This window comes from Notamacropus eugenii, chromosome 3, assembly GCF_028372415.1.
Source record: "Notamacropus eugenii isolate mMacEug1 chromosome 3, mMacEug1.pri_v2, whole genome shotgun sequence".
Taxonomy (NCBI): domain Eukaryota; kingdom Metazoa; phylum Chordata; class Mammalia; order Diprotodontia; family Macropodidae; genus Notamacropus; species Notamacropus eugenii.
This window is the reverse complement of record NC_092874.1, coordinates 359416212-359430428: the sequence shown is the minus strand read 5'-3', so window position 1 is coordinate 359430428 and position 14217 is coordinate 359416212. Positions and strand designations below refer to the sequence as shown.

At 36.8% G+C, this 14217-nt stretch overlaps 1 protein-coding gene across 1 annotated transcript; it reads left to right on the top strand.

The window, feature by feature from the left end:
• Window positions 1-7144: 7144 nt before the first annotated feature.
• On the top strand, window positions 7145-7956 carry LOC140531654 (small ribosomal subunit protein eS1-like). The gene has a single exon (XM_072650466.1). It carries the CDS (start codon window positions 7162-7164, stop codon window positions 7954-7956), a length of 795 nt encoding a protein of 264 aa, XP_072506567.1. The 5' UTR covers window positions 7145-7161.
• The last annotated feature ends 6261 nt before the right edge of the window (window positions 7957-14217 follow it).

Below are 14217 nucleotides of genomic sequence, written 5' to 3'. Positions count from 1 at the left end.
GTACTATTAGGTTATCTTTCTTCACTTTTATTTTGGTGATTCATTTGATATTCTGGATCTTTTGTTCTTCCAGATGAAATGTTTTTGATAGTTCTATAAAATAATTTTTGGTAATTTCACTGGTATGGGACTGAAAAAGTAAATGATGTAGAATTATTTTTTTTTATTATATTGATTCATGAGCAATTGATATTTCTCCAGTTGTTTAGATCTGACATCATTTATATGAAAAGTGTTTTGTAGTTTTGTTCATATAATTTCTGGGTTTCCCTTGGCAGGTAGACTCCACACATTTTATGTTATTTGGAGTTATTTTAGATGGAATTTCTCTTTCTATTTCTTCCTGCTGTCCTTTTTTGGGTAATATAGAGAACTACTGATGACTTCTGTGGATTTATTTTAGATCCTACAAATTTGCTGAAGGTATTGATTATTTCAATTAGTTTTTGATTGAATCTTTAGGATACTCTAAGTATTCCATCATATCATCTGAAAAAAAAAATGATAGTTTTGTTTCCAAACTGTCCAATCTAATTTCTTCAATATTTTACTTCTCTTATTGAAAAGCAGAACTTTAAAAAAATAATGAGATCTTTTGTTTTTGCACCATTTATATCTACTGAATACAATCTGGGAATTGCAAGGGGTGTGAATAGTCACTAAGCAATACATGAAGGGAAGGGAAGAAGAATCCATTGTGTGCCAGGCACTATGCTGAGCAGTTTACTAGTATTATCTCATTTGACAACAAACTTGTGAGTTGTTATTTTTATTCTTATTTTACAGATTGGGACGTTGAGGCTGACGGGGGATAAGTAATCTGTTCACAAAAATTGAACCTGTTTCTGACACCAGATTTGAACTCCTATCTTCTGACTCAATGGTGTAACCATTGTACCACCTAGCTATTCTACATGGAAAAATTCTCCATTAAAACCTATCCAACAAATAGTTATTCACCTTCAGCTTCAAGAACTCCAAGGAGAATGAATGCACCATTTTTCTAGGTAAGCAATTTCATTTTGGGAAAGTCTAATTTTTAAAATGTTTTACTGCCTACTGAGTCTGGCACTATATGAAAGTTCTAAATGGGGAAGGGAGAGAGGTCATTTTAATGGTAAATATTTGACAGGAAGCGAAGCTTTAAGAGAAAAACGTTGTGCAGAGAAGCTTTTAACCAACTAAGTTTGTCAGTTTTCTTCCTGTATTTGATTGTATACCATACAGGAAACAATTTCTGAAGGTGAGGTAAAATGGGAAGTTGAAGAAATGAATAATGCCATATGGTTTGCTATTTATTCTTTGTACAGATCTGATTTTAATTATCTTCCATACAGGCGTGTCACTTTACTCTGCTGGACTTGTCCTTGATGTAAATTAAGTGATTCATTTGGTCCTTGACACTCTCTTAATAGACAATTCTCTACTAAGTTGGGGGAGAAGGGAGGATGGTGTGATGGTGACTGAGTGAATGTTCCTTGGCCTCTCTGATCCTGCCACAGAATGTAGAAGTATCACATTAAACCCTGTCATTACAAATAAGCTGATACAAGGGAAAGATGTAATATTCATTAAAACTATAATGCAGATATTAGAGCTAATATATGAGTCAGAAGGAAGCTCAGGAAAAGGGGACAACCTTGATGCAATCAGTGGATGTGAGAGGCAGCCTCTGTAAGGTGCTCTGACATGGATTGTTTGCTACTGCCTTCTGAAACAGTTATAATTTTACATGCACTTTCTCTATCCACACTCAAAAAATTGAATTTTTTGGCACCTCGGTAGATTATACAGGTTCAATTTGTGGACTTCTGACCATAGTTAGATTAAACAATTATAATTTGTCCTTCCTACAATCTAAGAATATTCCTGACATTTCAGTGACTCTGTCCTACTGCTCATTTACTAGTGTTCGATTTGTACTTGCTCATTAACTGATTTGCCCTAAAAATAACTTTGAAACCCTGATCTTTTGCTGTTCACAGTTAACACATATTGCTGTGGTTATAAAATCTGCATCTGGAAAGAATTCACAAAGCTGACTGTCCTAATTTTTATGGGTAAACTGAACTAAGGTAAAATAAGGAAATAAATGGACAATCCTGCTTCTTATTAGATTTTAAATCTGCAAAGAGTCTAATGCCATTTTAAAGGCATTTCCTAATTTACCACTGCTATTGTATTTTACTAATTAAATAATATTTTAAAGATTGCAGCCATACTCAGTTACAAACTGAGTGGTCTTTCTTTCTTATTCTTGGAAATTTTCACTTTTTGGATATATTTTAGTTACTGATTTAATTTTTTTATATGGTCAAGGTCTGCATATATACATATTAGATTAGATTTTCTCTAATTATTTAAGTCTGCATTTTGTAAATAGTGTTTTATGGTAACTTTTGTACCATGGGTTTGTTCTGGTACAAGTTTTGAAGACCAAGTTTCTTATTTTCTCTTACATCCATTAAGATGAAGGAGGTTAAGTCCCTGTTTTTCTACTGTACACTCAAGTTGGAGGTTGTTTTTCTATTGTACACTCAAGTCCTCATTGATTGTGTTAGCTACATTTTTTTGGGGGAAAACGTATTCTTCAATGTGTATTCAGACAGCATCAAATCTTATTCTGGGGATGGATAGCATTTTTCATCATAAGTCCATTAGAGTTGTCTTAGATCATGTATGGCTGAGAATAGTTTAGTCATTCATAGATGACGATCTTACAACATTGTTGTGACTTTGTACACATTGCATCTCTCTTTGCATCAGCCCATGCAAGATTTGCTATGAGAGCATCCTGCTCATCATTTCTGAGAGTCCAAGAGTATTCAATCATAATCACGTACCACAGTTTCTTCATTCATTCCCCAGTAGATGGGCTCATTTTCTAATCCTTTACTTGCAGAAAAAATCTACTAAAATAGTTTTGTACACATAGATGTAGTAGAAAGCACCCTGACACATTCAGGATGGCCTGTTAGCACAGGTTCTTAGATCTTCTTTTTAAAAAGGAAAGCAACTTTTGAGGGGTCCACAATCTTCTTTGATCACATACACCAACAGAGAAAAGACAAGCAGAGAAATACAGACAAACAGACAGAGCTTCTAACTGTCTGACCATAAACAATGCATACATCACAGATCAACAAACAGATCCGCCTGTCTCACCATTGCATACATACAGAGTTACCAAAGAAGCACCAACATCAGCATTTTCAAAGCCAGGGAGGTCCTTAATGTCTATCCAGATTCTCATTTGGCACACAAACTTTCTTCCAAAGAGTAAGCCTGAAATCAAAACCTCACCTCAGAATATACACACAGTTTTCAGAACCAGAGGATATCACAACCCTTGTGATCCAATGCCTCAATAGAAATTAACAAAAAATGTAAGCCTTCCCCCAAAAAAGCCTCCTCTGATCAAACTTCTCCTAATTGACTCCACCTGAGGCCTATTAATAGACTGGGAAGACCTTTAGCTCTCATTCACATTACATTAATATTACAATAGGTTCTTTCCCTTTTTTTATTTCTTTGAGACTACAGACCTAGCAGTGGTATTGCTGGATCAAAGGATATACATGATTTTATAGTCTTTTGGGCATAGTTCCAAATTGCTCTACAGAATGTTTGAATCAGTTCACAACTCCACAAACAATGTGTTAATGTCTTATTTTCCTCACCTACCCTCCAACATTTGTCATTTACCTTTTCTGCCCCATTAGTCAATCTAATAGGTGTGAGATAGTACTACAGAACTATTTTAATTTGCGTTCCTCCAAATAATAGCCAGTAAGTGATTGTGTCATATGGGTATAGGTAACTGAGTACTTCATCTGAAAACTGATCATATCTTTTAATGATTTATCAGTTGTAGAATGGCTATATCTATCTACATATCTACACACATATTTGACTCAGTTCTCTATATGTTTGAGAAATGAGGCCTTTATTGTAGAAACTTCTTCAAAAATTTTTTTTTTCACAGTTACCGTTACTAATTATATCTCACTCCATCCTATTCTGCCCTGACCTCCAGGCCAGTTTATTCTATCCTCTCTCTCCTTTCTCCCTGTCCCTCTTCAAAAGTGTTTTGCTTCGGACCACTCCATCCCCCAAAATTCCCCTCCTCTTATTCCCATCCTTTTCTACTTTCTTGTAATGTAGGATAGATTTCTCTACCCATTTGTGTGTGTATATTATCCTCTCTCTGAGACAATTCATGGTAAGATTCACTCACTTCCCCCTTACCTTTCTTCTTTTTCCCTCCACTGTAAAAGCTTTTTGTTACCTCTTTTATGTGACATAATTTACCTCATTTTACCTCTCCCTTTCTTTTTCTCTCAGTTACTCTCACCCCATAATTTTACTTTTAGATATCATCCTCTCACATTCAACTCACTCACACCTGTGCCCTCTGTCTATATATACGACTTCTAATTACTCTAACAATGAGAGAGTTCTTATGAGTTACAAATATCACCTTCCCATGTAAGGATATAAGCAGTTGAACCTTATTAAGTCCCTTATGATTTCCTCTTCCTGGGGGCAGAGTCAAGATAGCAGAGTAGAAAGATGCACATACACTAGTTCTTCCCACACTGCCCATAAAATACCCATGAAGAAAGACTCTCAACAAATTCTAGCACAGCAGAAGCCACAGAACAAATGAGTGGAGATTTCCAGCCCAGGCTGGTCTGACAGGCTGACAGGAAAGGTCTGTTGCACTGGACAAGGAGCAGAGCCCAGCCCAGACTTGGCTGCACAGCACAGCGCCAAGAGGAGAACCTGAGCAGGTCTTGAGGGCAGAATCCTCAGAAGTAGTAGCAGTGGTTTTCAGATCCCTCAACACAGAGATGCCAAAGGTCAGTGAGAGGGTTTTTTCATCTGGCCAAGAAGAGAGCAGTGTTGTCCCATAGCTCCAGCCTCAGGTGGCAGCAGCTGAGTCCACAAAAGGCAGCAGAAGCTCCCACAGAACCTTCATCCATTGTTGGATCATAAAAACCCTAGGGGAACTGAGCAGCTGATTCTTACCTCAGTCCTGTGTAGCAGCCCTGCCCCCACCTAATGCTCCTGGGGGATTTGAGCAGCTCATCTGAATCAGCCCCCAGTGCTGGCTTAGTGGAGCTGGACGCCAGGTGGCTGTGGAGAGGAAACTCTACTACTCACAGATTCTGGGCAGAAAAGATTCTGGATGCTCCTAGACCAGTGTATATGCTTCACTGTGCCACCTTGGAGGAAGTGAGATCTTACAAATTCCCAGAGTATACCCTACTCTTGATAAAGGACCCAAAAAAGACTATAGATAGTAACTTCCTCAGGGAAAAGGTATTTTATTACATGATCATTGAGAAAGAAGATCAAAACATACAACCAGAAGAAGACAACAAAGTCAAAACTCCTGCATCCAAAGTCTCCAAGAAAAGTGTGAATTGGTCTTAGGTCATAAAAAGTTCAAAAAGGATTTTGAAAATCAAGTAAGAGAAGTAGAGGAAAAAGGGGGAAGAGAAATGAGAGTGATGAAAGAAAATCATGAAAAATGAGTTAACTGCTTGCTAAAGGAGACCCTCAAAATACTGAAGAAAATAACACTTTATAAAATAGGCTAACCCAAATGGCAAAAGAGGTCCAAAAAGCCAATTAGGAGAAGAATGTCTTATGAAGCAGAATGGACCAAATGGAAAAAGAAGTCCAAATGTTAACTGAAGAAAATAATTCCTGAAAAAGCAGAATGGAGCAAATGGAAGCTAATACCATTATAAGAAATTATAAAAAAAAAAAAAATAAGAAAAAATAGTGTAAAGTATCTCTTTGGAAAAACAACTGACCTGGAAAATAGATCCAGGAGAGATAATTTTAAAATTATTGGACTACCTGAAACCTAAGAGTAAAAAAAAAGCCTACACATAATCTTTCAAGAAATTATCAAGGAAAACTGCCCTAATATTCTAGAACCAGAGAAAAAAATAGAAATGGAAAGAATACACCTTTCACCTCCTGAAAGAGATTCCAAAAGGAAAACTCCTAGGAATATTGTAGCCAAATCCCAGAGTTTCCAAGTAAAGGAGAGAGTATTACAAGCAGCCAGAAACAATCAATTCAAGTATTGTGGAAACACCATCAGGATAACACAAGATTTTACAGCTCCTACATTAAAGGATTAGAGGAATTGAAATATGATATGCCAGAGGTCAAAGGTGCTAGAATTAAAACCAAGACTCTAGTACCCAGGAAAACTGAGTATATACTTCAGGGGGAATAATTGACATTCTACGAAATAGAGGACTTCCAAACGTTTTTGTTGAAAAGACCACAGCTGAATAGAAAATTTGACTTTCAAATGCAAGAAGAAAAAGAAATCATGAGGCACTTGTTAAAGATGAACTGTTTACATTCTTACATGGAAAGATGATATTTGTAACTTATGAGACCTTTTTCAGCATTAGGGTAGTTAGAGGAAATGTATATATATATGTATGTATGTATGTGAATATATGCATGTATGTGAATATATACACACATGTGTGTATGTGTGTGAATATATATACAAGTGTGTACATGTATTCACATACATACATACATATACACACACAAACATACATATGGATAAGAGAGAAGGGCACAATATAAAGGACAGCAGTTTGGGGGAAGGGGAAATCAGACCAAACACTTTTGTAGAGGGACAGGTCAAAGGAGAGAACAGAATAAAAGGTGGGTGGGACTGGATGGAGGGAAATATAGTGTCTTTCACTATGTGATGGTTATGGCAGTGTTTTACATGACTATAACCTATATGGAATTGCTTGCCTTCACAATGAAGGTGTGTGGGGAGAGGGGAAGGGAGAGACTGTGGCACTCAAAGCTTTAAAAATGAAATTGAAATTGTTTTTACCTGAAACTTGGAGAAAAAATATATATATAGGCAATGAGATTAAAAAATATTGATAAAATATGCATTTCCAAACCATCTTTGTAAAGGTGGGGGATCATGGCTCTGGAATTTAGCAAAATTGATATCTTGAAAGATTTTGCTTAGCTTCATTTTTTAATTTTTCTTTTTCACGATGAATGCCTAATGAGAAGTTGATTTCAGGAGACATTATCAATAAAGATAAAATTATCTTTAAAATAAAATTAATTGCTTTTGCCTTTCAGAGCAGGATCATGGTGGTGGGCAAGAATAAGCGCCTCACCAAAGGCGGCAAAAAAGGAGCCAAGAAGAAAGTGGTGGATCCATTTTCAAAGAAGGATTGGTATAATGTAAAAGCACCAGCTATGTTCAGCATTCGCAATATTGGCAAGACACTGGTCACAAGGACTCAAGGAACAAAAATTGCCTCTGATGGTCTCAAGGGTCGAGTTTTTGAAGTGAGCCTTTCTGATCTGCAGAATGATGAGGTGACTTTTCGTAAGTTCAAGTTAATTACTGAAGATGTTCAGGGTAAAAATTGTTTGACTAATTTCCATGGAATGGACCTTACCCGGGACAAGATGTGCTCCATGGTCAAAAAGTGGCAGACCATGATTGAAGCCCATGTAGATGTCAAATCTACTGATGGGTACTTGCTCTGCCTCTTTTGTGTTGGTTTTACCAAAAAGCGCAACAACCAGATCCGTAAGACCTCTTATGCCCAGAACCAACAGGTTCGTCAAATTCATAAGAAAATGATGGAAATCATGACCCGAGAGGTGCAGAGAAATGACTTGAAAGAAGTTGTCAATAAACCAATTCCAGACAGCATTGGAAAAGACATAGAAAAGGCTTGCCAGTCCATTTACCCTCTCCATGATGTATTTGTCCAAAAGGTCAAGATGCTCAAGAAGCCCAAATTTGAATTGGGAAAGCTCATGGAACTGCATGGTGAAGGTGGTGGCTCTGGAAAACCTTCAGGAGGTGAAACGGGCACAAAAGTAGAAAGGGCTGATGGCTATGAACCACCAGTTCAAGAGTCTGTCTAAAATAAGAACTTTTCAAGATTGAAAAATAAAAATTTATCATTGTGAAAAAATAAAATAAAATAAAATAAATTTCATGAGCAAAACACAAAAATCAATCTCCAGGTTTTGTGGTTACAGATCATAACATAAAGATAAGCTCAATAAAACTACAAGATAGCCTTTCCTAAGAGTTAGTGAGACTGCTACTTTCCTTTGTTAGCACTACTACCTGCTCTCTCCCAACCCCTAACCAGCAACCACTGAGAAACCTGGAGCTAATTGTACACAGCATAGCAGACATTCTCAGTGAATTCAAGGCTCACAAATTTGATTTCTGTATATGTCATTGATAATTCCCTGAACAAGGACATTCTTTGTGAGGAGACTAGGGGATTTTGAATATGTATATATAAATAAGAAGCTTGCATCTTTTCATATTTTTGCCTGGGTGTATTACTGATTTGTCCTTGTTTAATCACTTGTTCTATAGAATTTAATAAGTGCTTACTGTTAAAGCTAATTATGGAAGACAGGTTTCTTTCACTATAAACTAAAGGCTAGAAAAAACTAAAGCTAAAGGCTTGTAGTGGATTTTTAACATTTTTTGATCCTTCAATTAAGGATATTTTATTAAGTATTGAAGAAGTTAAAATTATGGTTCTCTATAGAAGATCTATCAAAGAATATTGATTATGCTTCATTATATACATGTCAGGTACAGAGTAATTTTGTTAATTGCTGATTAATGACTATTTAATGCTGCAGTTACATGAAAACTTGCCCTATGAAAGTTCATACAAATGAGATGTTGTTCAATCATTTAGTCATGTGTAACTCTATGATCCTGTGGATCATTGTCTATGAGATTTTCTTGGCAAAGATACTGAAATTGTTTACCATTGCTTTTTCCAGTGTATTAAGGAAAGCAGAAGTTAGATGACTTGCCCAGGATAATAAAGTAATAAATGTTCGAAGCCAGATTTAGACTCAGGTAGTTCTAAGGTTCCCCAAGTCATCTAACTTATAAAGCTTTCTGAAAAGTAAAAAAAAAGGGGGGGGGGCAGAGTCAAGATGGCGGAGTAGAAGAACCTACTTGCTTGAGCTCTCCTCACAAAGACCTTAAAATACCTGTAAAAAGTGACTCTAAACAAATTCTAGAGAAAAAGAAGCAAGAAAGTAACAGTGTGAAACAGATTTCCAGTCCAAGACAGCCTGGAAGGCCTATGGAAAAGATCTATTGCACCGGACTCAGAGTGGCAGCCCAGAGAGCAGCACACTGGCACAGGTGAGACTGGGGCAGGCTTCGGGCAGCTGAATCACAGGCAGTAGCTGCAGATTTCCAGATTTCTAAACCCATAAATGACAAAGACAGCTTCAGAGATCAGTAAGAAAGTTCTTTCACCTGGGTGAAAGGATAGCACGTCTGGTCCCAGACCCAACCCCAGTGGTGGCAGCCACTGGTGCATCAGCAGTCACTTCCACAGTTCTCAGCCTACAGACAATGAGGGAATCATGCAGCTGATCTGAGTCTCAATTGTGAGTGGTGGTCCTAAGGTGAAAGGGAGCAATGGCACAGCAGAGCTGGTAGCAGCTGTGGAGAGGGAATCTTATTTGCAGGTCCAAGGCAAAAAAAGTTTCTGTGGTTGCTCACAGGTCAGAGTGCAGGCCAGGAGGGGAGTAAACATCTCTTCCTTGACTATGCCACTTTGGAGGAAAAAAGAACTTACAGTTCTCTAGAGATATCTCAGAGAACAGCTGCAGAAAACTTCAAAGCCTGCAGTAGTTTACCTTCCACTTGACAAAGGACTCAAAAGTCAAATGATTGACTAGGAAAATATCCAAAAAATGAGACTTCAGGGAGCCACTGGTAGCAGCAGATCCCAGATTGCTCAACCCAAAAACAATACAGGCAGCTTCAAAGGTCAGTGGGTAGGCTACTTCAACCAGAAGAGGGGAGCTTGATATGGATCCCCTGAAACAGACAATGCAGGTGTAGCTTCCATTTTTGGAGCCCTCCATCTGGAGCCTCTGGAGGAATTGAGCAGCTGATCTGAATCTAAGCCCTGAGTGGAAGCCCTGGGAGATCTTCACCTAAAGCATCTGGGGGAATTGAGCAGGTGATCTGAATCTCAGCCCTGAGCTCAGTGTGACAAAGAACTGAAAAGTCAGGTAACCATCTGGGAAAATTTCCAAAAAAGGTAAAAGAATAAGACAGTAGAATGTTACTTTCTTGGTGAGAAGGTATTTTCTTTCATTCTTTAAGATGAGGAGGAACACTTTTTCTTCAGAGGAAGACCTAAAAGTCAAGGCTTCTGCAAGAAACACCTCCAAAATAAATATGCAACGGTCTCAGGCCATGGAAGAGCTCAAAAAGAATTTTGAAAATCAAATAAGAGAAGAGAGGAAAAATAGGGAAGAGAAATGAGAGTGCTGCAAGAAAACCATGAAAAGCAAGTCAACAGCTTGCTAAAGGAGACACAAAAAAATACTGAAGAAATTAATACCTTAAAAAAATAGATTAACTCAATTGGCAAAAGAGGCCCAACAACCCAAAGAGGAGATGAATACTTTAAAGAGCAAAATTAGCCAAATGGAAAAGGAGGTTCTAAAGGTCACTGAAGAAAATAATTCTTTAAAAATTAGAATGGAATAGATGGAAGCTAATGACTTTGTGAGAAATCAAGGAATTACAAAACAAAATAAAAAGAATGAAAAAATAGAAGACAATGTGAAATATCTCATTGGAACAACAACTGATCTGGAAAAGAGATCTTGGAGAGACAAATTAAAAATTATGGGACTACCTGAAAGCCATGATAAAAAAAGGCCCTAGACATCATCTTTCATGAAATTATCAAGGAAAACTGCCCTGATATTCTAGAACCAGAGGGCCAAATAAATATTGAAAGAATCTACTGATCACCTCCTAAAAGAGATCCAAAAAGAGAAACTCCTAAGAATATTGTAACCAAATTCAAGAGTTCCCAGGTCAAGGAGAAAATATTGCAAGCAACTAGAAAGAAACAATTTGAGTATTGTGGTAATACAATCAAGATAACAGAGGATCTGGCAGCTTCTACGTTAAGGGATCAAAGGGGTTGGAATATGATATTTCAGAAGCAAAGGAACTAGGATTAAAATAAAAAATCACATACCCAGAAAAACTAAGTATAATATGTAAGGGGAAAAAATGGTCATTCAATGATATAGAAGACTTTCAAACATTCTTGAGGAAAGGATCAGACCTGAAAAGAAAGCCTGACTTTCAAACACAAGAATCAAGAGAAGCAATCAAAGGTAAACAGGAAAGAGAAATCATAAAGGATTTTCTAAAGTTGAACTGTTTACATTCCTACATGGAAAGATAGTACTTGTAACTCTGGAGATTTTTTTCAGTATTTGGTGGTTGGAGGGATTATACACATACACACACACACACACGTGTGTGTGTGTGTATATATATATATATATATATATATACCCTGTGCTTTCTGTCTACATATGTGTGTGTGTGTGCATGTGCATGTGTACACACAGAGCACAGGGTGATTTGAATAAGAAGGGATGATATTTAAAAAATTAAATTAAGGGGTGAGAGAACAATACATTGGGAGGAGAAAGGGAGAAATGGAGTGGGGCAAATTTCACTCATAAAAGAGACAATAATAAGCTTATTCAATGAAGGAGAAAAGTGAGGAACTGAGAGGGAAAAAGTGAAGCTTACTCTTCATATTTGGCTTGAAGAGAGAATAACATGCTCATTCAATTTGGTATGAAAATCTATATTATACTACAGGAAAGTAGGGGAGAAGGGGACAAGTAGGGGGAGGAGAATGATAGAAAGGAGGGTAAATGGGAGAAGGGAATAATTAGAAATAAACACTTATGGGGAAGGACAAGGTCATAGGAAAGAATAAAATAAATGGGTGACAGGATACGATGGAGGGAAATACAGTTAGTCTTCTACAACATGACTATTACGGAAGTGTTTTGCAAAACTACACGTATATAGCCTATATTGCATTGCTTGCCTTCTCAGTGGGGATAGATGGGGAGGGAGGGAGGGAGAGAAGTTAGAATTCAAAGTACTAGGAACGAATGTTGAGAAATGTTTTTGCATAAAACTGGGAAATAAGAAATACAGGTAATGGGGTATAGAAATCTATCTTGCCCTAGAAGAAAGGAGAGAAGATGGGGGTGAGGAGTGTGATTGAAGAGAGGGCATATTGAGGGAAGGGGTAATCAGAATGTAAGGTGTTATGGAGTGGAGGAGGGGAGAGATGGGGAGAAAATTTGAAAGTCAAAATTGTGTGGAAATGAATGTTGAAAACTAAAAATAAATAAGTAAACATTTAAAGAAACACATTATTAAAAAAAAAAAAAAAAAGAAAATACCCCAGAAAGGAAAAATAAGACTATAGAAGTTTACTTTCTTGGTGGAAAGGTATTTTCTTCCATCCTTTTAGATGAGGAAGAGCAAAGAATACAACCAGAGGAAAACAAAGCATATAACTAGAGGAAGATAGAAAGATTAAAGCCCCTCCATCCAAAGCCTTCAAAAAGTAAGAAATGGTCTCAGGCCATGAAAGAGCTCAAAAAGGACTTTGAAAGTCAAGTAAGAGAGGTGGAGGAAAAAATGGGAAGAGAAATGAGAACAATGCAAGAAAATCATGAAAAATGAGTTAACAGTTTACTAAAGGAGACCTAAAAAAATGCTGAAGAAAGTAGCACCTTTAAAAATAGACTAACTCAAATGGCAAAAAGGTTCAAAAACCTATGAGAAAAAGAATGCATTAAAAATCAAGTTTGGTCAAATGGAAATGGAGGTCCAAAAGCTCACTTAAGAAAATAGTTCAGGCCACAACACACAGTCTCAAGTTCTAGGCACAAAAACTGTGGGACCAAGCCCCCTGTGTCCCAGAAGCAGAGATCTGGGTAATCATCATGGGAAAGGGCAATTATCATGAGTAAAAAACAAAGCCAAAAAGAAAACATCATAGAATCTTTCTGTGGGGACAAGGACCAAAACAAGAATACCAAAGAAGTCAGCGTTGAGACTGTACTCCCATCTGAAACTTCAGAAGGAAATACGAACTGGTCTCAAGCCCAAAGAGCATTCTTGGAAGAGCTTAGGAAGGATTACAAAAGCCGAATTAGACAAATAGAAGAAAAACTGACCAGTGATTTTAAAAATATAAAAAAATAAATCAAAGAAGAATTTAAAAGGAAAATTGGACAAATGGAAAAAGAAGTGCAAAATCTAACTAGAGAAAATAACTCCTCAAAAGGAACAATTGGACATGGAAAAAGAGATGAAAAAGTTAACTGCAGATAATAATTTGATAAAAATTAGATCAGGCAAGTAGAAGCTAATGACTGTATGAGAAATCAAGAATCATCGAAACAGAATCTAAAGAATGAAGATAGAAGAAAATGTAAAATATTTAACTGGAAAAACAAATTACCTGGAAAATAGATCCAGGAGAGGAAATCTAAGTATTATTGGTCCACAAGAAAATAGTTCTTTAAAAATTAGAGTGGAGCAGATGGAAGCTAATGACTTTATGAGAAATCAAAAAATTATAAAACAGAACCAAAAGAGTGAAAAAATGGAGGACAATTTGAACTATCTCATTGGACAAAAAGCTGATCAGGAAAATAGATCCAAGACAGACAATTTAAAAATTATTGGTGTACATGAGAATTCCAATCAAAAAAAGACCCTAGACATCATCTTTCAAGAAATTGTGGAGGAAAACTGCCTGGATATTCTAAAACCAGAGAGTAAAATAGAAATGGAAAGAATTCATCAATCACTTCCTGAAAGAGGTCCCAAAAGCAAAACTCCTAGAAATATTGTAGCCAAATTCCAGAGTTTCCAGGTCAAGGAGAAAGTATTACAAGGAGCCAGAAAGAAACAATTCAAGTATTGTGGAAATACAATCAGTATAACACAGGATTTAGAAGCTTCTACACTAAGGAATCAAAGGATTTGGAACAAGATATTCCAGAGGTCAAAGAAGACAGGATTAAAACCAAGAATCACCTACCCAGCAAAAGTATATATACTGAGTATAATATGTCACGGAAAAATGAAACTTCAGTGAAATAGAGGACTTCTGAGCATTCTTGTTGAAAAGATGACAGCTGAATAGAAAATTTAACTTTCCGGTACAAGAAACAAGAGAATCATGAAAAGCTAAACAGGAAGGAGAAGCCATAAGGGACTTATTAAAAGCTGAACTGTTTACATTCCTACTTGGAAAGATGATATTTGTAACT